The 26,909-nt window shown below is 44.7% G+C and overlaps 4 protein-coding genes across 6 annotated transcripts; 1 reads left to right on the top strand and 3 right to left on the bottom strand.

Annotated features, from left to right (window-relative positions):
- The first annotated feature begins 694 nt into the window (after positions 1-694).
- Positions 695-6,077, top strand: LOC123447356 (histone-lysine N-methyltransferase ASHR1). The gene is made up of 14 exons (XM_045123954.1): positions 695-826; positions 1,040-1,185; positions 1,325-1,459; positions 1,601-1,655; positions 1,771-1,889; positions 2,723-2,811; positions 2,910-2,991; positions 3,114-3,212; positions 3,454-3,532; positions 3,646-3,765; positions 3,858-3,964; positions 4,115-4,184; positions 5,084-5,147; positions 5,464-6,077. Exons 1-14 carry the CDS (start codon positions 715-717, stop codon positions 5,633-5,635), a joined length of 1,449 nt encoding a protein of 482 aa, XP_044979889.1. The 5' UTR covers positions 695-714; the 3' UTR covers positions 5,636-6,077.
- LOC123447357 (probable plastid-lipid-associated protein 4, chloroplastic) lies at positions 6,047-9,341 on the bottom strand. 2 transcript variants are annotated; one of them, XM_045123955.1, is made up of 6 exons: positions 8,723-9,305; positions 8,510-8,623; positions 7,937-8,035; positions 6,955-7,029; positions 6,793-6,860; positions 6,047-6,386 (listed from the first exon to the last, which is right to left on the bottom strand). In XM_045123955.1, the coding sequence occupies exons 1-6, from the start codon at positions 9,071-9,073 to the stop codon at positions 6,314-6,316; spliced, it is 780 nt and encodes a 259-aa protein (XP_044979890.1). In that variant the 5' UTR covers positions 9,074-9,305; the 3' UTR covers positions 6,047-6,313. The 2 variants fall into 2 exon arrangements, 1 of the variants encoding a protein (XP_044979890.1); XR_006631494.1 differs by lacking the exon at positions 6,047-6,386 and adding an exon at positions 7,396-7,630 and having other exon boundaries at positions 8,723-9,341.
- A 461-nt stretch (positions 9,342-9,802) lies between these two features.
- On the bottom strand, positions 9,803-11,432 carry LOC123447354 (30S ribosomal protein S13, chloroplastic-like). Its single transcript, XM_045123949.1, has 3 exons — positions 11,255-11,432; positions 10,549-10,788; positions 9,803-10,171 (listed from the first exon to the last, which is right to left on the bottom strand). Exons 1-3 carry the CDS (start codon positions 11,351-11,353, stop codon positions 9,995-9,997), a joined length of 516 nt encoding a protein of 171 aa, XP_044979884.1. The 5' UTR covers positions 11,354-11,432; the 3' UTR covers positions 9,803-9,994.
- An 813-nt stretch (positions 11,433-12,245) lies between these two features.
- On the bottom strand, positions 12,246-15,298 carry LOC123447353 (uncharacterized membrane protein At4g09580-like). 2 transcript variants are annotated; one of them, XR_006631493.1, is made up of 5 exons: positions 14,892-15,298; positions 13,880-14,150; positions 13,575-13,745; positions 12,843-12,950; positions 12,473-12,561 (listed from the first exon to the last, which is right to left on the bottom strand). XR_006631493.1 is itself a non-coding variant. In XM_045123947.1 (4 exons), exons 1-4 carry the CDS (start codon positions 15,143-15,145, stop codon positions 12,430-12,432), a joined length of 828 nt encoding a protein of 275 aa, XP_044979882.1. In that variant the 5' UTR covers positions 15,146-15,298; the 3' UTR covers positions 12,246-12,429. The 2 variants fall into 2 exon arrangements, 1 of the variants encoding a protein (XP_044979882.1); XM_045123947.1 differs by lacking the exon at positions 12,843-12,950 and having other exon boundaries at positions 12,246-12,561.
- Positions 15,299-26,909: the final 11,611 nt, after the last annotated feature.

The following is a 26,909-nucleotide window of genomic DNA, read 5'->3' as shown; positions in this document are numbered from 1 at the left end:
CATACCTGGGCAAACGGGCCCCGCCCGGCCCGCCGTAATCGTGCCAGGCACGGCACGACATGTCTGGGCCCGATTATTAGCCGGACCGTGCCGTGCCGGCCCGTGTGCCAGCCTCCCAGACCCGAACACGGCACGTGGTCTAATCGGGTCGGCTCGCGGCACGCTGCGGCACGGCGGCTCGCGACATGTTTCCCAATTTCCCGCTTCTTTTCCGCCTAGATCCCGCCAGCTGGCCGCATTTTCCCCATTTCCCAATTCCCTTCCCGCCCGCAGCCCCCGCGGCCCTGCTCCCACCCACGTGTCGTGCGCCCGTGCCGACACCCTTTCCCGCCCGACGCCCGCACGGCCGCTCCCCCCGCTCCTTCGCTGCCTAATCGTGTCGGACCGTACCGGCACGCGGGTTCGGGGTGGCAGCCCGGGCACGGCCCACGGCGTACTCGTGCCTGGTCCGAGCACGATTAGCCCGTATCAGACCCGGCCCGTGTCGTGCCTGGTCTGTGGGCAGTCGGGCCGTCCCGCGTGGCACGGCCCGTTTGGCCAGGTATGCCCAGTATGAGAACTCACTAACAGGGCCTCCTGGCTCAAGCCCAGTATGAGAACTCACTATGGGCTTTACACAGCCAGGTAGCCCGTCTGGCCCGGTTAAGTCGGCCTCACTACTTCCAGCGCGGCGGGGCCCAACTGTTTCTGCTCTGATTTTGTCGGCGGCAAGGGATGGCGGCGTGGGCGGAGCAGCTGCAGCGCGAGCTCGCCGGCCGCGGCCTCGCCGTCGCCTCCGTTCCAGGGAAGGGCCGCGGCCTCGTCGCCGCCCGCAGCTTCTTCCCCGGTAACCCCGCCCTCCCTTCCCTCCCTCCCTCATCCGCAGCGTTTCTTTGCCCTCCATACGCCGACCTGCACGCGAACCGCTCGACGAAATGCCCAGATGGATGGCACGCGTGGATGTTGCTGGGATGGACGATGCTAGTCCTCTAGTCGAGCTTAGCCCGCTGGTGTATGTAGAATCGAGCTAATGCGGTGGGATTCCGCGGCGGTTTCGCAGGGGAGGTCATTATTTGCCAGGAACCCTACGCTTCTACGCCCAACAGGATCTCGGTTGGATCGAGCTGCGACCACTGCTTCGCCTCCGGCAACCTGAGGAAGTGCTCGGTTTGTCGAGTAGCTTGGTACTGCGGGAGCGCGTGCCAGGTTCGGACTCTGCCCTCCGGTTGTTTCACGCCGCTGATGGGCAAATACATGCTTCTGTCTCGCCACACGTAAACATTCTTTCTACTGATTGTTATGCTTCCAGTGATGTCACTTCTTTCAGTGAAATCTTGTTACACAGAAAGAAGAATGGAAGCTGCATCAACTTGAGTGTCAAGCCATCTCAGCGCTCACAGAGGAAAGGAAGAAGATGCTTACTCCTACAATCCGTTTGATGGTGCAACTTATACTAAGAAGAAAACTGCAAAGCGAAAAGGTATTGGCTGACCCCTCAAAAAAAGAAGGTATTGGCTGGTTTGGCCTATTCCTGCCAAAAACTTTCTGTACAATACCTATGTATTTTCAGTGCATCAGTGTTGGCCGCATCCTGTTAGCTTGATACTACTTGTATTTCCAGGCCATTGCATCTTCAGCAACAGATAACTACAATCTAGTGGATGCGTTGGAGTCCCGTATCCTGCTCTCTTGATACACTGATTCATGTACCCGCAAAAAAAAAGATACATTGATTCATGATAAATATAAAGATTATGCTTTGAGGGTGTTGGATTGACTTCGTATGAATAGACATCTCGAAGGTTGATGATAATCAGTTGGTCCTCTATGCTCAAATGGCCAATCTTGTGCAGCTGATTCTCCCTTCAATTGAACTTGATCTTAAGGAAATTGCACATACTTTTTCTAAGGTAATGCTCAATTGCCTGTAATATGTTCTGTCCTTGCTATTAACATGTAGTCTGGACCATTCCGACGAAGAGTATACTTTGATAGCATAGCACTAAGTTGAAGTGTGTGTCGGCCTAGACCATTGCCATGATGAGATCGAGTGAATGCTTGGACGGCAGCTATGCCTCATAAGGCATGGGCTCCGCCTTTCATTTTCGCATTTCTGGGTTTCTGACTCTTCTTTATCATAGGAGCACTGAGGAGCTTCTTCCCCTTAAATTATTTAATTCTGTTTTAGAGCATGGCCATTTTTTGTAATTTTAGTCCTTTGTGTATACACAACTTGGCATTGCTTATTGTCATGTGCTTGAGATATTAGCTGTAATATGAGAGGTTGGAAGCCTTACCCAGCCCCCTGGCTTGGTGGTGCCGTGACAGCAGTGCACCCGACCGAAGTACAGGTGTGCAGCTGTGGGAAGGACCTGGTGCGGCGACGAATCTCCCTTTTCTGTTAGTTTTTGCTTGAGAATAAAACTGTGCCCAAGTCCTTTTTAAGGCTAGCCTTAGCAAAGCGATATAATCAAATCTTAGTTTAACAAATGTAACTGGAAGTATACTAACTTGGAAGGAAGCAAATAAAAGATAGCTATATGCTGGCTTGCAACATCCACCTGGCTTTCCCTTCACTGGCAGTTATGTTTCCTGTCCCTACCGGCAGTAACTGATCAACTTACTGTAGGAGCTCTAGCCCTTGTCGCGCCGGTGGTAGTGGTAGCACCACATGACACCTTATGATACGTAAATTATTTATGAAATAAGTGTGAATGGTTTATTGTCTTCTACATGTGTGCAGTTTGCCTGCAATGCTCATACCATATGTGATCCTGAATTGAGGCCCCTTGGGACTGGACTGTTTCCTGCTATATCAATTATTAACCACAGGTAGTGTACTGAGCTTTTGTTACCTGTTTAGCATTTATCTCAGATTCGAACATTTGATAAATCATTGTACTTGTATTTACCCTTTTTCTGGTATAAAGTTGTGTACCGAATGCAGTTTTGCTATTTGAGGGTCGGACTGCATATGTGCGCGCATTGCAACCCTTGAGTAGCAATACTGAGGTAAGGAATGTATTTTTTTTGTCTTCTGCCTTGGTCACTCGTTCATTAACATGCATGCTATCCTTCCTTTTCTTTACATTTCCTCTCATTCTGGAGAATGTTGGATGCATATGCTTTGTCAGGTATCAATAAGTTACATCGAAACTGCAGCAACCACTTTGAAGAGACACAATGATCTCAAGCAGTACTTCTTCACCTGCACATGTCCCCGATGTATTAAGGTTTTCCATTCTGGTTCCTCGCTTTTTTATTTTCCCCAGGAAATTAACATTTGACGGGGGCATATAGTATGCACTAGCACCTTTGAGGTTCTACTAGTGCTGTAGTGCACTAGGCCACCAATAAACACATTTATAACATGTGAAAAATACGGGAAAAAAATCATGACATATATATGATATATATGTACCTTGCTACAAAATTTCAAGTCAGAGTTCTGTTACATTTCCGTCAATGTTACAGGATTCTGAGGAAGATGATCTCCTGGAGGGATACAGATGCAAGGACCAAAAGTGTGATGGCTTTCTGCTGCCTGACTCGGGTTGGTTGGAAATGATAGGAAAATAATAAATGAAGAGATGGAACAAAAAGACAGTAAATCATATTTCACAATTGTTCTTGATCTTATATTCTGTCTCTATTCAACATCTCTAGGAAAGAAGGCTTATACATGCCAGAAATGTAGCATTTCTAGAGATGAAGAGGAGGTAAAGAAGGTGTCAAGTGAAATATTACTGTTGTCTGACAAAGCTTCTTCGCTTCTTTCATCTGGAAGTATCCTTCACTATTTTTTTTCTGAAACAAACATATCTAATAAGTGTGTGTCTTGTATCTCACTCAATTTGCTACCTTAATAAGCGATACAGATAATAGTGAAGCAGGTTCAGTGTACAAGATCATTGAGCAACTAGAACAGAAGCATTACCATTCTTTCTCGATCACTTTGCTTCACACACGTGAAACACTCCTGAAGGTATATTTCTAGCTTGTGTAGCAAAAAGAACTATTTAGGGATGCAACACACATTTACTGGAATGACTGTATGAGTAACTACGGCCACTACCGCCACTCACCATGCATCCTCGCTAGATCTGCTACCTCACCAGGCATACCATTGCTGCAGATATATATGGAGTTGCAAGATTGGCAGACTGCATTGATGTATTGCAGATTGACTATTCCAGTTTATGAAAGTAAGGCAACCTTGATCCTACTGTATTTAACTGGGAACATCTTATGCTATACAATTATATAATACGGTATATATTTTACACCATCATGGTTCTGAGTTAAGAGGTTTGAATTCTACCAAATCATATTCTGACGTCTGAGGTTAACTTCAGGAAAAAGTTCGCATATTTGTAAGAAAATTCTCTCAATCTCATGCCAGGAAGTGCTTTCCATCTGTTCTCCCGATCTTGTTTTTTAGGGTTCTCTTTTTTTGGTCTTAAAAGTTTGATAGGCAGCAACCTGTGGGTTTAACAAAAAAAAGAAAGATAGAGTGAGGAGTGAACTTAGGATGGTCTGTTTTTGTCTCGTGAAGAAACGATTCATAGGTTGAAACCTGTTATTGTGCTTCATTCCATTGAAACCCCAAAACAACGCTTATTGATAGCACTTGCTAAAGAACACATGATTTTACACTCACGATAGACGTGTGTTTGGGATCAAGCGTGAACATGTGAGTTACGACATTGGTTAATTGTTTAGTTTTGAGATAAAATATCATCTCGAATAATGATTGAGAAAGTTATCAGTGAACAAAAAGTGAGAACCATGCAGTGATCATGACCAGTACAATAAGTATATACAATGCTGCAACTGCTGCTGCATGACAACGTTGATGTTTTTTGGCCACAATCCACAGGTCGCATAGTAGCTGGTAGAACATTATATCAGCAAGGAAGGCCAAGGGAAAAAGTTTATATATGATCTTAACAGTTTGAAAGGACACTTGCAAGTGATACAATACAAACTGCTGTCTGTTTTCATTGAAAAGAATGTTTTCTCAATTTTTCATTGCTCTTCCTTATGTTAGCTCACTGTTTATGGCAAAACTCGAGGTTCGCTAATGTTGTTGAACTTTCATCAGGAGTTTACCCACCTTTTCATCCAATGGTCGGACTGCAATTCTATACTTGCGGAAAGCTCGAATGGTAAGGGTACTTTTACCTATCCACACACTTCCGTTCATGTGTCATCTATGATGTGATAGCTTTCCCTGCCAGTATATGCCCTGTCTATTAATCATTTGGCACTGTTATGATATGGACATGCCTTTTCAGCAACCGTAGCACATTTTGACACGAGGTTTTAAGTTGTGATGGCCTTTCATATACTGTAGTAATTAAAATTCGCAAGTACCCCTATGTTTGTCTTTTGCCTAACACTGGCTCTCTATTTTCTTCTTTCCTGACTGTTCCTTCTTTGCACCGCTGAACAGTGCTAACTAAAAGCTCCTCCATGCCATAGGTTGCTTGAGTACACGGAGGACGCTCTGAAATTGTTAACTAGGGCAGCAGATGTACTTCGGATAACACACGGCACACAATCCCAGTTCATGAAAGAGCTATTTGGTAAGCTGGAGGAAGCGAGGGCTGAAGTTTCATTTCGGCTGTCGTCTGGAGAGGAGCAAATTTCATGAGAAGGCACAACTCACCGCGATGGCAGATATGGATCGTCAATCTCAGGACAGCGGTATAGGGTACTACTAAGGATAGCCCATTAGCACCCTGCAGACGATGCCTGAAGATGATACAAAGTATACCGTGGTAACAATGAGATTGAAATCCAATCTTTCGTAGAGGGAGGGTGATGGGGACAAGGGTGGTTAAACGGATCGCATAAACACGCTCTACAAACCGCATGCCTTTGTCTGATGTAACATGGATAAGGTGTTGAGTTTAATGATGTAGCATTATTAGCGCCGTGGTTTCTTCTTTGGGAATTTCTCCTATCCACAGGCTTGACTTTTTTGTCTGTAACTGAATCTGTCACATAGAGATTGTCTCATCAATCATCTTGCCAAAACAAGGTAATATGGGGCGAAAGACTCTAGGAGTTGCAATCCAAATTCATTTACTGGATTACTGGACTTCAACAGCGAAGAAGGATTAGGACTAAATGGCAAATGCATATACATTTTGCTGTCCACATCTGAGTTCTGTCAGTTCAAATGTGCCATGTGCTGTATAGACTAATTAAACTCAAACCTTAATATTTACACGTCCTGTATTTGGCCCGGGCCGATTTTTTTTTGAACATTTTGGATTGTTGGCACCTGATTCTCGTAGCGGTGGACACTAGCATTTAGCTACGGTTATTACAACGGAACTCGGTATAATGGGTCGACCATCTTCAGCACGAACAAGTTCCCCTTGTCTCCTCTTGAAACCCTGCAAATCCAGCGAGAAGATTTTTCGCAGCATCACATCAGTGGATGTTATCCCTGATACCACAACATACATTTTCTTCCCCCCAAAAAACACACCAAGCTATTCTACTTTGAGCACTGGAAGGGTAGAAATTACATGAAAAAATGAGGTGTAACAATGGCATTTCGATGTCTATTTTAAGGGTATACATTTCCAATGCTAAAAATTTATGTATATGTCATGCACAAATTTGCAGAGTACCGATTCATAATCCTTGTTTAAGTATCTTTTAGGGATTGACAATTTGATGAAAAAATTAGTTCAGTATTGCAATGATGGAGAATAGAGTGGGGGGATGAATCAATTATACGGCACAAGTGGTGGGTACTCCACATAAGAAGCCATTGAGAGGGGCAGATAAGCTGACCTGAGCTCTTCATCAAGATATGTGATCTCTAGTTCACCTTTGCCACTTCCAGGTGCTTTGATTTGGATCTAACCATGAAACAACATTAAGAATTTACTCGGTATCAATCGTCTGGTGTTAAGAAGCAGACTATTGACTATAGTAGGAGATAAAATGTCTCACCAGGCTAAATATTTTGAAGTAATCAAACCTAACTGCCACTTTTCTAGAGTTGAGAGGCACCAAGTTGGCAGTGACCTGCAGAAGCAAATGCCATCACATCACCACGGTACACACGCAGAAGCAGCACTTGCAAGCGGTAACCAGTATTATGGTTAAAAACACTACTCCCTTTGTTCCCAAATATATGTCTTTTTAGAGGTTTCACTAGAGGACTACATACGGATGTATATAGACTACTTTAGAATGTAGATTCATTCATTTTGCTTCGTATGTAGTCCTCTAATGAAATATTTAAAAAGACTTATATTTAGAAACGGAGGGAGTAGTAAATTTTTACCAACGACAGCGTGCATGCTGTTTGCTGTTCTAATTTCAGAATGCGTCTCCAAAATTCAGATAAACGAATGGGAGGTGGGGTAGTGTTACATTGAATGTGCCTACCGTGCTATATCAGTTATGCAGTAGCTCAAGTCTTCGACGGATGATGAGGTTGCAAGGAGGAAATGGACATTTCGTGTTCTAAATCAAGTAAGGCTTCACCAGATGTCCAAAGAGAAGTAAAGCCTTCACCGGCTCAAACAATCCTTCAACGGACGCATCCCCTTATCCCAACTTTTTGGGAGGTGCTTATCCAATTATCCACAAGAGTAAGGCCATAACACATAGTAAAACTGACCTGTACCACGCCAAATATAATCTGTAAAGCATATCGTTCCTCCCGAGCGACAACTCTTTGCGTCTTAACGAAGAAAAGCAAAGAAAGGAATTTTTGCAGTATAATCTATCTCTTTTAGGGCTTGTTCGGTTAATCCCCACCACAAAAGGATTAGAGAGGATTGGAGGGGATTGAGGTGGAATTTGACTTACAGGGGATTTAATCCTCCTCAATCCACTCCAATCCCCTTCAAATCTGTTGCAACCGAACAAGGCCTTAGGGGGAAGGCACACACACTGGAACTAGTTATTGGTGCAAATAAGTTACCTGATTGAAGTAAGGCAGTGTCTCCATGTTTTGAGCTCGTAGCGTGTCGGTGTTGATCGCCTGGTAAATCGTCCCGTATGGCCTCAGAAACTTTGGCCTCTGCATGCATCAGTAAGTGAACACAAATGTAGCATTCCAACAGGGTTTAATATGCCTGAACTAACAGGCTCTTGTCTATTTGGAGAAGAGCCCAGCTGTCTTCAAGGGTACGTGCACAGTGCACTGAACATCTTTCTTTGGAATGAAAAAGAAGAACCGAATGCAGCTGCATATCCTGTTTTGTTTTGTGAGGAATGCAGCCGCCCAGCTCAGGCCATGATTTAATTGCCATTTTCAGAGATGACAACGAAGAGCTGCTTCAAGAATATGCTAATTTCTGACTCTTATTTATTTATTTATGCAATGCATCACAGCACAGAAAAACAGAATTATATACTACTCAGTACGTACTAAGTTGGTACAAATTTAATGCTAAAGCAGCGGTGTTAATTTTGGGACGGAAGGAGTAGTAAATAAATGGCGGAGAAGATAAGGAGGAGGAGGAGGAGGAGGAGGAGGAGGAGGAGGAGGAACCTGTGGCTGGAGAATGGAAGTGGAGGTGGTGTAGAGGAGCTCCCACTTGCCGTTGAGGAGCTCGGACTTGAGCGGCTCCTTGGTCGGGCTCACCTCCTCCAGCCGCTGCGCGATCTGGACCAACCAACCAACCCGGCCGGAGGGCGTGAGCCATGGAGATCAGCGCCGGCGAGGACGGCGGAGCTGAAAAAAGAAGGCCACTGGCCACCTCACCTGGTCGACGCGGTCCTTGTCCTCGGGCGTGGCCTCGGCGCCGCGGTCGAGCGGCGCGATGGCCGCCAGCAGCTCCGCCTTGAGCCTCTCGGCCTTCTTGGCGTCCTCCTCCTCCTTCTTCTTGCTCCCCGTGAAGAAGGACGGCAGGAAGGAGGAGAAGGACGACACCGGCGCGCCCCACCCCCGACGGCGCCCGGCCGGCAGCGGCAGCGCGAGGCCGCCGTCGCCCCGTGGGCGTGGCCCTCCCCTCCCGCCGACGCTGCTGATGCCGATGCTCGCCGGCGGCGTCAGGAGGTGGGTGGTAGACGACGAGGAGGCGGCGGCGGCGGGCGGGAGCGAGACGAGCGCCATGGCAGGCCACGGCACGGGAGGGAAAGAGTAGAGATTTTTGTGTGAGCGAGCGTGGCATGCAGCCCCCCAGTCGTGTCCGTCTTCTCTCGAAGGAGCCGCGGGGTTTTTGAGTGGTCGGCATAGCGCGTGGGGCAGCAGCCGGATGTCTCAACTCGCACAAAATTACTGATCCACCTCAAATCCATCCCGAATCCAAAGGTTTTCAGTGTCTTGGATTCTTGCATGGTTTCTGTGACTGGACCTCGTATCTTCTACTCCCTCCGTTCCTAAATATAAGTCTTTTAAGATATTTCACTAGGAGTCTACATACGGAGAAAAATGAGTGAATCTACGCTCTAAAATATGTCTATATACATCTGTATGTAGTCCACTAATGAAACCTCTTTAAAGAATTATATTTAGGAACGGAGGGAGTAGCAGTCTAGCAATCAAATCTGACAGTGGCACATTACTGAGCTACCAGTGGAGCTCCTCTGTCCACCTTGCAAATAAAATGACTGCGCAGCATGATCTTCCAATGGCAATTGGAAAATTCTCCAAGCACCGGCGTCAAATACGCTAAACCGCTAATCTAGCATCAATAGCTGGTAGGGCGTCTTTGCATCACGCTAAATCGCTGATCTGGTATCAATAGCTGGTAGAGCGTCTTTGCATCAAGCAGACACGCGGCAAGAGAAAAGATGCGTGCACGAAAAAACATACTTGTGTGCTTGGGACGAGACACGCGTGTAACCTTGATGGTTTAGCATCAAAGAACATAACAGAAGAGATGTCATGACTATAAACTTTGCAGCATCCAACCATATCCCCATAATAACTCATCCACGACGGCATGGAAACTTGAAACGGAGCACCAAACGGTAGCGCCGTGATGTAGCGCACAAGAGCCGAACAGGAGGTAAATACACATGGCAATGCCACTTATTCCTCGGAGGACGAAGCCGACTTCTTCTTGGCGACTGAAGCCCTCTTCCCCTTGAGCGTCCTGCAGTTGTTCTTTGTCCGCTGGCCTCGGACAGGGAGGCCGAGCTTGTGCCGGATGCCCTTGTAGCACCGGATCTCCTTCATCCTCTCAATCGCCACACGGTTGAACCGTTTCTGTAAAGCATTGGGGGCAATATTCAGTTCATTTTTTTAAGAATCATGGCGAGAACTAAACATGGCCTAGCAAGTAGCGAATTAATTCTAAGCTGCTAATAGAATATCCTGATGGCATAGTTATAATAACAACATGGGATAAATTCTAAACATGGCACTATTCAGTATTTTCATATCTTTTGAAGATGCTACTTTTAGAACTTTTTGAGATGTTACCATTGTAACAGTGAAATGACATATATTTCAAAGAAATGTGGGAAGAACTAGATAAACAGGTCCCGGCTAAGCCTCTAACTGAATATCGTAACGGTTGTTGTTGTTGTAACAACATGGAATGGAATAAATCATATTGGCAGGGGGATCAGAGCCTTTCTTACAAGGTCTCCTTCAATCATGTACTTGGTGACCTCCTTACGGAGCGTGATGACCTCCTCCTCGGAGAGGTCCTTGGTGACCTTGTTGTCGAAGCTGAGGTCCAGAAGGATCTGGCGGGAGCGGTTCCGCCCGATGCCATGGATGTACTGCAGCGAGTACTCCACCCTCTTGTGGTTAGGAATCTCAACACCACCGATACGGATGCACTCGATGCGCAGCCCACCGTGACCAATGCCGCCCTTCTGTATAAAATCCCCAATAAACAGAAGAATCAAAACCACAAAACAGTCACCTACACACATGTACATATCAAACAACATCTTCTCTATAAATACATGTGAAGTGGCATGTATAGGGAAGAAAAATACTCCCTCCGCTCCAAAATAAGTGTCGCTGCTTTAGTACTATAAATTTGTACTAGCTTAGTACGTGCTAAATTTGCGACACTTATTTTTGTATGGAGGGGGTACCAAAGAAGCATCCTTACAACATTCAGATTGATGTGCGAAGAAATTACATTATCGGGCAAAATGTGCTAGGACATTCATGGTTCACAAGCAAGCACCCCATTCTTCCAGCATCCCGGGCATATCAATGGAGCTACACACGCGCATACACGGGGACAAGAAACGCAAGCGGCGCACGGCGGGACCTGGTGGCACGCTCGATTCAAGGTCGTGCGCGAAAGAGAGGGGAGGCGGTGCTCACCTTGGGGCCGGGGAAGGAGACGGAGGAGGCGCGGCGGCGGGTGGAGAGGGGGAGGGACGAGGTGGCGACGGGGCCGGAGACCATGGAGAGGGTCGCCATTTCTGCTGTGCTCGACTGACGAGGAGGAGGTGCGTGTGTTCCTCACCGGAATCTTCTGTCGAGGATAGAACCCGTGGGGGGAGACGATAAGGTGGCTGGGAGGGTGCTCCGGTATTGGGCTTGGGCTTGGGCTTGAGTATGGGCCTACGAGGCCGAACTGTTATCGAGCCTACAAAAGCCTGAAAGACCACTCAGTGTTTCGGCACAGCTCAATCATCGAAAGTGTTTGTCTAAAGCAAAAACAATCATCGTTCTCCTAATCCCCAGCTCAATTCTCCTGCTATGAACACTAAAATCTTAAAAAATTAATAGGAATGTTAAAAAAATCTGTTTTTTACAACAAAAATTACTATGTTTCTGCTGGGCAAAATCAACACTAAAAAAATGCTTTCAAATAAAAAGTCGTTTTGGAGCATCGAATTTGTTCTTATCGTCGACAGCATTAAAAAAATCTTCAGGAATAATTGCACATATGTAGAGAATAAAAAAAAGTTAGTTATAAAAAAAATCATAATTTTAAGAACTTTAACTATCTTTTTGATTTTGCTGTTCACGAGGGTGAATTTGAGCTCGAGCATAGAACTTTATGTACCTCAATTATAGCCATTATTATACAGGCTATAATTTCGCTCCATGTTCCTCCGGGGGCAAAAGATGCCCTAAAATGTAGAGCTTAAAATACAAATATAGCCATTCTGCACATTCAGCTAAAAAATGAGCCATTCCACAACACAATTTATCCAATTCAGATATGGTTTAGGGCGTGTCCGGTAACGCTCTCCAGCCGTGACCACCTCAACTTAGCCAGGCTGCTTGTAGAAAATCCTTAATACTTGCGCTTGGAAGTCAGATAGCAATGAGAACTGCAATTTCAGAACAACAGGCAAGCGGATACAGCAATAGCACCACTTTTATTGCGTAATACCGACTTTCAAGGGAGGCATTCCGTTTCTTACATCTTTACATCTAAATTAAATAGGTATACATATATAGGGAAGGAAAAGAAAAGGCGAAAAAAGGGGGGCTAGTACACGCTGGGGCATCGGGGACTGTATATATCGATATTGCCTGAGGCATCACTCATATGTTCTCTTCCTTTTCAGGATGGTTGGGACGACGGCGACAGATCCAATGAGGAATAGAACAACTAATGTCTTGAAGTCATACAATTCCCTAACTGATCTTAGATCGCCTAGAGCTCTCCCAGCCTGCAGGACAGTGGTAAAAACAATTAGTTGGCAGGTATGAACTCGTCATCCAGAAACTAAGCTATCATTCAGAGATGCTTCCAAAAGCAAACAAGTTAGTTCCCCGATGCACAGCCAGATCGGGGATAATGGCTTGAAGTAGAATGTTATGAAAAATTAAAATACTGGATACTCGCCGTGTTTGAATATTGCAAAGTCAACACCTGCGTCTTGCTATTGGTTGGTATCGTCTACCACTAAAAAAAAAAATCTGCCATAGTGAGACACAAAGGGAGCCAAACCTGAGGTTTGATCCTTGTGGGCAAAGGGCTATCAAAGATGCTTCCACTAACCATCCAGGCATGAACTTGGGTATCTTAAATTGCCGCTAGTAAAGCTCAGGTGGTTTCCTGGTAGGGGGCACTAACGAACTAAGTTAATTATTCATCAATATATACTGTTTTCAAATAGTTTCATGCATTGGTTCTGACCGACTTATGTGCTAGGTAAGAGTGTGCATAGGCAGTCTAACAATATTCTGCCATATTCCTTGCATTTTATAATCTAGATGTTTCTTATTCTGAGCTAAACCACCTTGCTGATGCCGTTCCTCGTGCAGCTTTTATTGAAGCTACGAAGCCAGCAAACTTCAACAATGCAACATTACTTAGGATAAATTATTGAACCAATCAGAGCAGTTGTTTTATGTAGAAATGCAATTAGAAATGCGGTGCCTTTCTATATGATGCACCCGCAACCAACTACCCATTAGTGACTTATTTACCCAAAACCTCAGCAAAAGAAAAATGCAAGAGCATCCAGAACCCAAAACATGTCATATTTAAGCAAAAGAACAATGAAAATTGTTTATAACGGAAAACAAGTTATGATACTCAGACATCAACAGTTTAAGCGATTCTAGTCCATTTTCATGTGACATTTGAACATATAACATGGATCCTAGTTCAGGTAATTGCTTTGTTCCAGACAGAACTGAGCAAAAATATAAGATCACTGCAGGCGTTGATATTTACCTTTACAGTAATATAAGATGCTGGGATGAGCCCAATTAGTGTTGCAGCAAAGAAAATATGGAAAGGTATGTCGACAATAGGTGACGCCATATTTATGAAAGTATTGGGCAGAGTTGGTGTTATTCTCAGAAAAAGCATGTAGTTCAACAGCTTGTCTTTCCTCTTTGCGATCTGCAAAGGAATCAAAAGTATTAGTTATATGGAATAAAGAACAGGAAAGCTCTCATCAGTTGGGGGAAAGATCTCAAGAAAAATATTGCGAGTGGAGATACAGTAAGCAGTTTTTATTAAAAGCAGAAGATTACCTCTGACTGGAAATATCTCAGTCTTTCAGGCCACAACCAGCAAACCAAAGGTCTGCCAATCAACTTGGAGAGAAAATAGCAAGATGATGCCCCAGCTGTGGCAGTGAAGACGACCAAAACACCCCCTTTAATCACCCCAAAAAGCGCTCCAGCAAGTAAAGACATAAATATTGTTCCGGGGATCATAAATGTTTGCATGAAGATGTATATGGAGCAATACCCCAACACGAAATTTGCCTGATGCTCACTTGCATACACAGCAAGATTGTCCCTGCAAGTTTCAGAAAGGAAAGTCAGTATACGAATTCAGTTTTCTAAAATGTATTCACTGTTATCACAACACATAAATGATGCATATATAAAATAGTTACTACTGAATCATAAAAGGAAGTGATCATGTATTTAATACTGCCTGTAAAAAACAATCATGAATGTATCTTAATGATTCGATCCTGATAATGCTATGAGTAAGGAAAAACCATCATATGCATTCAGCTTGTTTGTAGAAGAATACTACCAGTAACAATTACTCCCTCTGTACCTAAATACTTGTTTGTAGAATACTAGTTCTCCCCAACTACAAGTATTTAGTTACAGAGGGAGTAGAAACATAACTGAATGCACTAGAGTATGGTGAGTAACTACAATGGAGATCCATCGGCTCTTGTAGCCTCTTCTTATGAACTAGTATCTCCTCTGTTCTACTGGGAAACTAGTATGTATCCACCTTGCTGTTTACTTCCTAATTGTCTCGTGGTTGCATCGAGTAGAGCATGGTCTCAGTTTCCTGTGATTAGATCATTATTAGAATGTAGGCAGGAGCACAGCTTACCTACCGCGACACACCTAAAACCCCCAATCGGATCAGAAACTCGACAGATCAAATCGACACCTTACTTGGCTTGTAAAGTACAGTAGGATTCAAACTACATTCCACAGCCATGAAAGTATCTGCGATCTAAAGCACGCAGCGGGGCCGGGAAGCGTGGGGGGTGAGAGGATTGAGCCCTACTTGAGGAGGCGCACGTCGGCGAGGCTGCGCGGGAGGCGGAGGATCTGGCCGAACTCGCGGCGGGGCGCGGCGAGGAAGATGCAGAAGATCCCGGCGACGAAGAGCGCGAGCACGGCCGCAGCCGCGAGCGCCTCGGTCCGCGTCAGCGTGGGGCGCGCCGCGTCGGCCGCGTCCGGCTTGCCCCTCTTGGCGGCCGGCGAGCCGTCCTGGGCGCCGGCGGCCGCGGCCTCGATGTCGCGGCGCGCGAAGAGCATGGCGGCGGCCGGCGGGGCGCGCGCGGGCGGGCGGATCGTCGGCTGCTAGTGCTGCTGGAGCGAGGAGGGGGAGGCGGCGGGGTGCCTCGGGGGCGGCCTCATGGGGGGAGTTGGACGGCGACAAGCGGTGACGGTGCCGTGCGTTGTGTTCTGTGCCCTTTTTTTTCTTCTTCTTCGCTTGGTTTTTCGCCGTCCTTGGGGTGTGGTGTGGGTTTGACTCGGGTAACCCACAAGTTACCCGGGCCGGGCCGGGCCGGCGCAGGACAAGTCGGTGTCCGTGCTGGAATGCTGTTGCCACCACGGCACCAACCATGTCTGCCTCGGATGGGATATCACTTCGTAGGGTCATCGTGTTTTTTTTTTGGAAAAAGTTCGAAACAAACTTTAAAGTTGTAGACGAAAGATAAATCAAACTCCGAACTCCCAATCTCTGAAATCAGTGTTGAAATTTGAAGGTGGGCCTTAGGCCCATTAGAGAATTTCAGAAAATCTACAAGGGCCCATGTAGGTGGTGGCATGGCAAGGTGGTGGGAGTTTAGTCCCACCCCGCTAGTGGAGGAGAGTTTGGACCCCTTTATAAGGGTCTCTCTTCCACATGCTATTGGAGAATGAGAAGAGAAGGTGCCCTCGCGCACTCCTCCTCCGCCGCCCGCCTCGCCACGCCTCGTCACGGGTTGCGGGAATGAGCAGAGCTCATACCTACGCGCTTATTTTTACCGACTCGGACTCGTATTTACTCTAGCAGTACTACTTGTTTGCATACATGTATCCACTATATGCGTAGTATGTGCTAGGTTAGCTCAAGATCAGTATGTCATTAGTCTAGTCAATGCCATGGTAGTTATTATTTTGTGGATTAATGTACTCGGAAAATTGCCTACTTACTCAACAATCCAAAAACCTAATGTCTGTAGGAATTTTTCGAGTAATGGTTTTGCTGCTGCACTGAAACCGGATAAGTTTACCGGTACTTTTTTCAAGCGTTGGCAAACGAGAACCACCTTATGGCTCACGGCTATGAACGTGTTCTGGGTAGCCGGTGTCACTCCTACGGAAACTATCACTCCTGAACAGGAGAAGATGTTTAAGGAGGCCACCGTCCTATTCCTTGGAGCAGTCATTAGCGTGATCGGAGATAAGCTGGTTGATGCATATTTACATATGCATGTTGCCAAGGACTTGTGGGAGGCGCTCGAATCTAAATTCGGGGCCACCGATGCTGGGAGTGAGATGTATGTTATGGAGCAGTTCCACGATTACAAGATGGTTGACAACCGTTCTGTATTGGAACAAGCTCATGAGATAATATGCATAGCTAAGGAACTTGAGGTTCTTAAGTGCAATTTGCCGGGCAAGTTTGTCGCGGGCTGTATAATTGCTAAGCTCCCTAATTCCTGGAGGAACTTTGCTACTACTCTGAAACATCAGAGGCGTGAGTTCTCAGTAGAGGACATCATCGGCCATCTGAGTGTTGAGCAGAACTCGAGAGCAAAGGACTCCAATGGAAAAGCGGTGGAAAGCTCTTCTGCTGCCAATATGGTACATCAGAGGAACTTCAATTCTCACAAGCCCAAGGGAAAGAACTCTGTCCAACAGAATACCGACTTCAAGAAGAAGGGGAAGAAGCCCTTCAAGAAGAATAAGAAGGGAGATGGCTGCTATACTTGTGGTTCAGAGGAACATTGGGCGAACAAATGCCCAAACAAGTACAAGAAGCCGGCGCAGGACTCCAAGTCTGCAAACATGATTGTGGGCAACAATGAAAGTGGTGCATCTGGGTACGGTAATTTACTTACTGTATTTACAGTTTGTCAGTCCACCGATTGGTGGGTGGACACGGGTGCAAATATTCATGTGTGTGCTGACTTATCTTTGTTCTCTTCTTATCAGGCCACCGGTCGCGGGTCCGTATTGATGGGGAATGGCACGAGTGCTTCTGTTCTTGGTGTTGGCACGGTCGATCTGAAGTTTACTTCGGGAAGGATCGTGCAGCTGAAGAACGTGCAGCATGTCCCCGCCATCAAGAAGAATCTCGTTAGTGGCTCCCTTCTGTGTAGAGAAGGGTTTAAGTTGGTGTTCGAGTCTAATAAAGTAGTAGTTACGAAATATGGACTTTTCGTTGGAAAAGGTTATGAATGCGGAGGTCTGTTCCGCCTTTCTCTAGCAGATTTTTGTAATAAAGTCGTGAACAATATTCATTCGAGTGTTAATGAATCTGAAGTTTGGCATTCACGTCTTTGTCACATAAGTTTCGGTGTTATGTCGCGGCTAGCAAAACTGAATTTAATCCCAACTTTCACTTTAGCCAAAGGTTCTAAGTGCCACTCGTGTGTGCAAGCAAAGCAACCTCGCAAGCCTCACAAGGCTGCAGAGGAGAGACACTTGGCACCATTAGAACTCATACATTCTGATCTTTGTGAGATGAATGGTGTGTTGACTAAAGGTGGAAAGAAATACTTCATGACATTGATAGATGATTCCACTAGATTTTGCTATGTGTATCTGTTAAATACTAAAGATGAGGCTCTACACTACTTTAAAATCTATAAGGCAGAAGTTGAGAATCAACTTGAAAAGAAAATTAAACGAGTCCGATCTGATCGTGGTGGAGAGTACTTCTCAAACGAATTTGATTCATTTTGTGCGGAACACGGCATTATTCACGAGAGGACGCCTCCCTATTCACCCCAGTCAAACGGGGTTGCCGAGCGGAAAAACCGTACTCTAACTGATTTGGTTAACGCCATGTTAGATACATCGGGTTTATCCAAGGCATGGTGGGGGGAGGCTATATTGACCGCGTGTCATGTCCTGAATAAAGTTCCTACAAAAGATAATGAGGTCACTCCCTACGAGGAGTGGTCGAAGAGAAGGACGACACTCTCGTACTTACGCACTTGGGGCTGCTTGGCGAAAGTCAATGTGCCGATCCCCAAGAAGCGTAAGCTTGGACCAAAGACTGTGGATTGCGTTAATTTGGGATACGCTAAGAATAGCGTAGGCTATAGATTTCTAGTAGTGAAATCTGAGGTACCTGACGTGAAGGTCGGTACAATAATGGAGTCGAGGGATGCTACATTCTTTGAGGATATATTTCCCATGAGATATATGCAAAGCACTTCTAGACAGGAATCTGAGATAACTCCTGAACCTGCCATTCCTATGGAATATTATGAACAAACACATGATGAAAATCCTGAGGAGGATGACGAGGAAGCCCGTGGTAGGGGCAAGAGACAAAGGACTGCAAAGACCTTTGGTGATGATTTCTTCGTATACCTCGTGGATGATAATCCCACTTCTATTTCAGAAGCGTATGCTTCTCCAGATGCTGATTACTGGAAAGCTGCTGTCCGTAGCGAGATGGACTCCATCATGGCTAACGGGACATGGGAAATTACTGATCGTCCCTATGGTTGCAAACCATTGGGATGCAAGTGGGTGTTCAAAAGGAAGCTTAGGCCCGATGGTACGATTGAAAAGTACAAGGCTAGGCTTGTGGCCAAGGGCTATGCCCAGAAAGAAGAGGAAGATTTCTTCGATACTTATTCACCTGTGGCTAGACTGACCACCATTAGAGTACTACTCTCATTGGCGGCCTCTCATGGTCTTCTCGTTCATCAAATGGACGTTAAGACGGCTTTCCTGAATGGAGAGCTAAATGAGGAAATCTATATGCAACAGCCAGATGGCTTTGTGATAGAAGGTCAGGAAGGAAAGGTGTGTAAGTTGCTGAAATCTTTATATGGTCTGAGACAAGCACCTAAGCAATGGCATGAGAAGTTTAATACAACTCTGACATCTGTTGGCTTCGTTGTTAATGAAGCTGACAAATGTGTATACTATCGCCATGGTGGGGGCGAAGGAGTTATATTGTGCTTGTATGTTGATGACATACTGATATTTGGAACCAACCTCAAAGTAATTGAGGAGGTTAAGTCTTTTCTGTCTCAAAACTTTGAGATGAAGGACCTTGGGGTGGCTGATGTTATCTTGAACATCAAGCTGTTGAGAGATGATGAGGGTGGGATTACACTCCTGCAATCCCACTATGTTGATAAGATTTTGAGTCGCTTTGGATATTCAGACTGCAAAATTTGTCAAACCCCATATGATCCTAGTGTGCTTATTCGAAAGTTTAAAGGCACAGCTATAGATCAATTGAGATTCTCTCAAATTATCGGTTCACTTATGTACCTAGCTAGCGCAACGAGGCCTGACATCGCGTTTGCTGTGAGCAAACTTAGCCGGTTTGTTGCAAACCCGGGCGATGTTCATTGGCGTGCTGTTGAAAGAATTATGCGCTACTTGAAAGGTACTGTCAACCACGGGCTTCACTATACGGGATTCCCATCGGTACTTGAAGGGTATAGTGATGCGAATTGGATCTCTGATGCTGATGAGATGAAGGCCACTACTGGGTATATGTTTACTCTTGGGGGTGGTGCTGTTTCCTGGAAGTCTTGCAAGCAAACGATCTTAACAAGATCGACAATGGAAGCAGAATTAACAGCATTAGACACATCTGGTGTCGAAGCAGAATTTCTTCGAGATCTTTTGATGGACTTACCTGTGGTTGAGAAGCCGGTTCCGGCTATCCTTATGAACTGCGATAATCAGACGGTTATTGTTAAAGTGAAGAGTTCAAAGGACAATATGAAGTCCAACAAACATATAAGAATGAGATTGAAGGCTGTCAGACGTTTGAGAAACTCCGAAGTGATAGCGTTGGATTATATCCAACCGACTAAGAATCTGGCAGATCCCTTTACTAAAGGGCTATCACGTGTTGTGATAGATAGTGCATCGAGGGAGATGGGTATGAGACCCACATGAGTTGCCATGGTAGTAACCCAACCTATATGATCGGAGATCCCGTGAAGTAGGACCTGGGAAAACAAGCCAGTGGTGAACTGAGGAGAGTAACTTTACTAACCCACTCCGTTGGAGATGCAATACTCTCGGATACTGTACGGTAGGATGACTACTGTCTTAATGTGTTCTAAAGCTTATATGTAAGCAAGATGCTGTCCTACAGAGCGATCTTTGGAGGAACACACCTATATGAGCTTGACTGCTGGTCACAGTCTATGAGGTTTGGGTGATCTCTAGTAAACTCATGAATAGGCCAGGAGTGTGACTAATATGCTCCACCCGAGGGGTCACCTTCGGCAGTCTAGTACTAGTAAGACTTGTGGTGAAGCTCTTTTACGCCAAGCTGACAATTCAAGGCATAGTCCATTGTTCAGTTGTAAAGGAGTGTAGCTACTTGTTCTAGGTGAAGCTCAACCTTAATAGGTCTTCACTGAAATGCTGGTATATTAAAACAGTGATTGGAACGAGGGAACACGATGTGCCCTTGAGATCTGGTGGGGGATTGTTGAAATTTGGAGGTGGGCCTTAGGCCCATTAGAGAATTTTAGAAAATCTACAAGGGCCCATGTAGGTGGTGGCATGGCAAGGTGGTGGGAGTTTAGTCCCACCCCGCTAGTGGAGGAGAGTTTGGACCCCTTTATAAGGGTCTCTCTTCCACATGCTATTGGAGAGTGAGAAGAGAAGGTGCCCTCGCGCACTCCTCCTCCGCCGCCCGCCACGCCACGCCACGCCTCGTCACGACGCGCCGCGCCGCGGGTTGCGGGAATGAGCCGAGCCGAGCTCATACCTACGCGCTTATTTTTGCCGGTCAGGAACGGAGAATACGTAACGGACAAGGCACGATCCAAGACGTCGGATCGTGATCGTTACCGACTCGGACGTGGGCTTGGCCCACGTCTCTCCACCCGAGCCGCCTTTATAAGCATGCGATCGCCTACCCTAGCCGTCACGAGAATCAGATCACATCTGCCTCACGCCTTCGTTCCTTGACTGCTGCTGCCGCCGGCGACTCCGTCCCGTTTACCGCGTACACGGTCGACGGGAGAGCAGGCCTCCGAAACCTCGCCTCTCCGGTTCCTGTACGGGAGAGGGGCGATTAGGTTTTTGGGGAGCGATCACGCGACTGCTCGCCTCCGTCCGTCTGCTTCGTCTACGTCCGCGTCGCCCTCGTCATCGCCATGTCTTCACCAAGCGAAGCTGATCGTCTCCGCGAGGAAGCCGAGAAGAAGACGGCAGAGGATACTGCCTCTGCCGCCGCTGCTGCTGCTACGGCCAACTGCCCGATTGGAGGGTATGACTCATTTATCCTCTTGTTCGTATTTACTCTAGCAGTACTACTTGTTTGCATACATGTATCCACTATATGCGTAGTATGTGCTAGGTTAGCTCAAGATCAGTATGTCATTAGTCTAGTCAATGCCATGCTAGTTATTATTTTGTGGATTAATGTACTCGGAAAATTGCCTACTTACTCAACAATCAGCACACCAAACTTTGTGATCGTCCAAAACAAACTTTAAAGTTGTAGACGAAAGATAAAACCAATGAAAAAACAAAGTATAACAAAGTAAAGAAAACTATATCAGCGCGAGAGACTGCGTTAATCGAGGTTCAAAATAGTCCGGGATCAAGAAGTTTGGTGTGATGATTTCAGGGATTGAGAGTTCGGGGTTTGATTTAGCTTTCGCTTATAAATTCAAGGTTTGTTTTGGATTTTTTTTTCCTTTTTTTAACACACGCAAACGATCATATACACCAGCATATACTTATTCTTATAAATACACACACGTATATCTTATCCCTACGAGCACCTTCGAGACACTAAACTAGTATATCATCTTGAAATTTATGAAGTCATCGACAAAAACGTCTTCTTCCACTGAATGCGCATCACCGAAAATTATGAAATAAACCAGCAATAAATGTGAGCACTAGGATTTGAACCCTAGTGAACTAAGAATACCACGGTTTCTTTAATTATCCAATCACAGGTTGGTTCACTCATGATGCTCATTTCATACTCGTATTTTTAGCACTTTCCTTCAAGCCAATGCACTGGAATCTTCTGCTTCAAGAGAAGAAGAAAAAAAGCACACCAATCTTCTTATGTTGTCATTATTAGTTGTAGGGGTGTTCTTACCTTCTTTTTTGTTTGCGATGGAGGGGTGTTCTTACCATTTACATTTTTTTCTCGTTGGATGGAGTATACACCCCACCGTGCATCGTTTACATACTCGTGACGTGGAAATCACCGGTGCTTCCGAAAGGTGCTGGTGCATTCTTACTTCTAGTTTCACACAATAAGATCGTCGATTGATAGAACTATTCGCAGTAAGCTACAGTTTGCAGGGCACAACTCATGTGCTACTGTTGTCAAACTGAGTTTGTTCATCATCTTGTGTATGATGGTGATGTTGTCGAATAAGTCTGCATAGAGATTTCTAATACTCCACGGTTACCAGTCTCCTCTGGTTACATATCTATGGCTAGATGGTGGGCTAATGATGACGTGAGAAACCTTGATCATCAATCTGACGAGTGATACATCAATGTCATACTAATAACAAATTAAACCACCAAACTATTTTGAAGTGGGAATTGAATGCTATATATTTCATATATAACCCATGTTTGTTGGTCAAAACGGTGATCTAATTTGAACCATGATACATGTGGGTGTCAATGGAGACGGAGGGGGCAATACGTAACAAACGATTGTTGTTGTTAACTAGGTCGTGTGAAAACTGCACAATGACCTTTGATTTCACAATATTCATGGGTGTGAAGACATGCACAACTAACACCACTATTGCTTAGAGAACCCATTGCTAGAAGGCTAAAGCATGTGGTCCGGGAGATCAGATTTTCAACAGAACTTACCTGATACGAATCTTGGTTTTTTTACAGTAAAAGTTGTGTGGTACGAGAAATTTATCTTAGACATGTTTCTTCAAAACTAGGAGCGATAACGTGCTTGGTTAAAAGGCATATATGATATAATTAATTTTCACTATGACACTATTTAAGAATGGGCTGAGATTAGTTTTTCATGTACTCCCTCCATTTTTATATACAAGGCCACTATTCAAATTATAATTTGCGGATATACAAAGTCACTGCACTAATCCATGCAATATTAATAGTTTTTACCTCGTAGTACTAACGAAGGAGGACATTAATTTTCCATTGCATGCATGCGTGAGTGAGATGATTGACTTGAAGTGCATGAAAGACACCTATACACATTAATTTATACGGCAAACAAGAAGACAAGTTGTCTTGCAACATTGACTTAGAAGACATTAACTTTTGCCTTGGTACCTGTAATATGGGTTTGTGGCTTTGTATAAAAAAATGAAGGGAGTATTTTAGATTACTATCTAATCGTTCTCAAATGTGGAACTGAAGAGGGCATTCATAAGTCGAAATCATTATTGTTCTTGCGATGAAACCATTTGAATCAAATGTGTCCTAAATGGATTTGATCAAAAGAGTTCAGCATTACTATAGTATATTGACATTGGAATTTAGCATGATCGTGTATTGCTATAGCATGTGCAATAGCACGATTTGATAACCAGTTTTGATAGTTTGATATAAAACATGTGAGAATCGTGGTTAGTCATAACTCTGATTTGCTTTTTTACCAACTAGTATCATTTTCTAATTTGTACTATCGTTTCGCTCTCTTTTTAGGTTTTCACCTTGTGTCCATCTCAACATACGAGAATGTGTTCTAACATCAATAATACATGAGTTGGGAACTCCTCTACCACGCTAACACAGTCAATCTATCAATTCAATATTTATTTTTTTGTATCATTGTATATGGATGTCTAAAGAAAAGCAAATTCACTTCCAGCTACTTTCTGAACTCGCCCTCTTAGGGACCAACCATGTTTGCTTCTTTTAAGTCCGTGGCAGAGCATGTGAACTTAATTTACACACTATCTGCCTAGTCACGATAGTCATATATAACCTTTGGTGAGTTTCTTCAACTTTTCTATCTAGGCCGCACATTGACGTGCTACAAGATATTCACTATCCATTCAAGCTCTAGTATTGTACGGAAAAACTTGAATAGAATGAAAAGCCATTGCACACCTTGCGATGAGCACATTTATTTGGAATCGATGGCATCAGGAAAATTATAGAAGAATTCGTGTTTTCTTCATTACTTGAAGTCTTTATTTTCCATTTTCCTTGCATTGTGGATTGAGTTGCTTCTTTCGCCCATTAGCTAGCTAAGATAGAACCCCACGGAGAGGGTAATGCAGAGTTGTACATATATTTGGTTGTCGTGCTTACGTTTGGCATGACTTTGAACTGTAGTCGGGTTGAATTCCCTTTTGTCATCCACATAAGTATATGTACTCATGGGTTTGCAAAGAAAGAAAATAAAAATGAAACCAATTACTTGTTTCCTAATACATAAATTACTTCTATGTCATAAGCAATTAACTAAGAAAAGATCAACATGTGCATCCCTCATCAATAAAATTTGTATGTTTTGTCATTAGCGTGAACCAAAATTCACGCTCATGAACATACTCACCTTCTCATCGAATTATCGGAGTTGCACAAAGTCATGTACCAATCTATATTGCGATTTATTATAATAGTACATACTACTTTGTAAGATTCATTTACACACCAAGCATAACATGACCCCTACAACGATGTGTGTCTGAGCATCCTTCATCATGTGATGACCCCTAAAATAATCAAACAGATGTTATGTTTATTTTGACAAAAGCTTCCTGATTGTTTGGTCCACCTAAACTGGCACCCTTGTAGTACAATGGACGATGTTCCATTAGGAAAATCTGGCATTAGAGGTGAACATGTACAAGGCTATGAATTGGAACGGACAAATCAACTATTCATACAGATTAAATCTAAGAAGGATCACGTTGATTATGGAGGATAACATTTTTTAGACGAAAGGAAGACGTTAGTTATGAAAAGTATCATTAAGGGCTTCCGCCTGCGTCTAATGTGGGCACGCATCCTCGACCCTCACTGTACACCCGTTGATTATTGTATTGAAAATGTTTGGTGTGCCTTCACCGCGTGCCATCCCTCATGGAGCCGCCCGCTCCTCAGCACAACAATGTGTTGTGTCCTTTGGGTTGTTTGACAGACTCGAAATGGGATGGTGTTCGATAACATCCGGACCTTGAATCTTGACTTGTAGCGTTCGATCCAGGAGCACCTTCGACTGCGAATGGTCCGGCCCCCTTTCGCACAGAATGTGCTCCGTTGCTGCTGTGGTGTGAAGCTATCTGTAGCTGATACCCTCTCTCCTCCTCTGGGCTCCACGGTACTACGTAATAACCGATCCTACTGTCCATTATTATTGTTAATACAAAAATGAGTTCACGTGGGAAATCGCCCCCGTTGACTGCTTAAAAGAGTATCATTAAGCGTTGGACGGGGAAGTTAATTATAAAAAAGTATAATCAAGCATTGAATGGAAGGATAAGGGATAATTAGCTTGTATTTCCTCCATTCATCAATTTATCATGCATTGATTTAAGTGTTGGAAATATGCCCTAGAGGCAATGATAAATAGTTATTATTATATTTCCTGTTTCAAGATAATCGTTTATTATCCATGCTATAATTGTATTGAATAAAAACATAGATACATGTGTGGATACATAGACAAAACAATGTCCCTAGCAAGCCTCTAGTTGGCTAGCCAGTTGATCAAGGATAGTCAAGGTTTTCTGACTATATGCAAGTGTTGTCACTTGATAACTGGATCACATCATTAGGAGAATCATGTGATGGACTAGACCCAAACTATGAACATAGCATGTGATCGTGTCATTTTATTGCTGTTGTTTTCTGCATGTCAAGTATTTATTCCTATGACCATGAGATCATATAACTCACTGGCACCGGAGGAATACCTTGTGTGTATCAAACCTCGTAACGTAACTGGGTGACTATACAGGTGCTCTACAGGTATATCCGAAGGTGTCCGTTGAGTTAGTATGGATCAAGACTGAGATTTGTCACTCCGTGTGACAGAGAGGTATCTCGGGGCCCACTCGGTAATACAACATCACACACAAGCCTGGCAAGCAATGTGACTAAGTGTAAGTCACATGACCTTGTATTACGGAACGAGTAAAGAGACCTGCCGGTAACGAGATTAAAATAGGTATGCGGATACCGACGATCAAATCTCGGGCAAGTAACATACCGAAGGACAAAGGGAATGACATACGAGATTATATGAATCCTTGGCACCGAGGTTCAACCGATAAGATCTTCGGAGAATATGTAGGATCCAATATGGGCATCCAGGTCCCGCTATTGGATACTGACTGAGGAGTGTCTCGGGTCATGTCTACATAGTTCTCGAACCCGCAGGGTCTGCACACTTAAGGTTCGATGATGTTTTAGTATAGTTGAGTTACATGTGTGGTTACCGAATGTTGTTCGGAGTCCCGGATGAGATCACGGACATCACGAGGGTTTCCGGAATGGTCCGGAAACAAAGATTGATATATAGGATGGTTTCATTTGGTTACCGGAAAGTTTTGGGCAATTCCGGCAGTGTACCGGGAGTGACGAATGGGTTCCGGGTGTTCACCGGGAGGGCCCCACCCACCCGGGAGTGATCCCAGTAGCCTTAGGGTGGCGCACCAGCCCTTAGTGGGCTGCGAGAGTCATCCCAAGAAGGCTATGGCGCCACAAGTGAAAAAACCAAAGGAAAGAAGAAAAAAAAGGAAAGAGGGAGGTGGGAAGGAAGAGGAGGACTCGTCCTTCCCAAACCGAATTGGAGGAGGAGTCCTCCTTCCCCTTCGGCCGGCGCACCCTTGGGGCCCTTGTGCCCCAAGGCTAGCCCCTCCTCTCCTCCTATATATATATTGGT

The sequence above is a fragment of the Hordeum vulgare genome, chromosome 4H, assembly GCF_904849725.1.
Source record: "Hordeum vulgare subsp. vulgare chromosome 4H, MorexV3_pseudomolecules_assembly, whole genome shotgun sequence".
Taxonomy (NCBI): domain Eukaryota; kingdom Viridiplantae; phylum Streptophyta; class Magnoliopsida; order Poales; family Poaceae; genus Hordeum; species Hordeum vulgare.
Note: the sequence above shows the minus strand (reverse complement) of the source record. Positions and strands in the feature narration are given on the sequence as shown.

Bases quoted from the DNA above. Each gene is read 5' to 3' on its own strand.
- LOC123447357 (XM_045123955.1), bottom strand. From the start codon at position 9,073: ATGGCGCTCGTCTCGCTCCCGCCCGCCGCCGCCGCCTCCTCGTCGTCT. The intron at 7,030-7,936 runs GTAACTTATTTG...TTGCTTCTGCAG, and splicing joins CACTGCCTTACTTCAATCAG to GTCACTGCCAACTTGGTGCC. The intron at 6,861-6,954 runs GTGAGACATTTT...TTTCATGGTTAG, and splicing joins ACTTCAAAATATTTAGCCTG to ATCCAAATCAAAGCACCTGG.
- LOC123447356 (XM_045123954.1), top strand. From the start codon at position 715: ATGGCGGCGTGGGCGGAGCAGCTGCAGCGCGAGCTCGCCGGCCGCGGC. The intron at 827-1,039 runs GTAACCCCGCCC...GCGGTTTCGCAG, and splicing joins CGCCCGCAGCTTCTTCCCCG to GGGAGGTCATTATTTGCCAG. The intron at 2,812-2,909 runs GTAGTGTACTGA...TCTGGTATAAAG, and splicing joins ATATCAATTATTAACCACAG to TTGTGTACCGAATGCAGTTT.
- LOC123447353 (XM_045123947.1), bottom strand. From the start codon at position 15,145: ATGCTCTTCGCGCGCCGCGACATCGAGGCCGCGGCCGCCGGCGCCCAG. The intron at 14,151-14,891 runs GTAGGGCTCAAT...TGAAACTTGCAG, and splicing joins GCCGACGTGCGCCTCCTCAA to GGACAATCTTGCTGTGTATG. The intron at 12,562-13,574 runs GTAAATATCAAC...ACTGTCCTGCAG, and splicing joins CATCTTATATTACTGTAAAG to GCTGGGAGAGCTCTAGGCGA.
- LOC123447354 (XM_045123949.1), bottom strand. From the start codon at position 11,353: ATGGCGACCCTCTCCATGGTCTCCGGCCCCGTCGCCACCTCGTCCCTC. The intron at 10,789-11,254 runs GTGAGCACCGCC...GATTTTATACAG, and splicing joins TCTCCTTCCCCGGCCCCAAG to AAGGGCGGCATTGGTCACGG. The intron at 10,172-10,548 runs GTAAGAAAGGCT...AATGCTTTACAG, and splicing joins ACATGATTGAAGGAGACCTT to AAACGGTTCAACCGTGTGGC.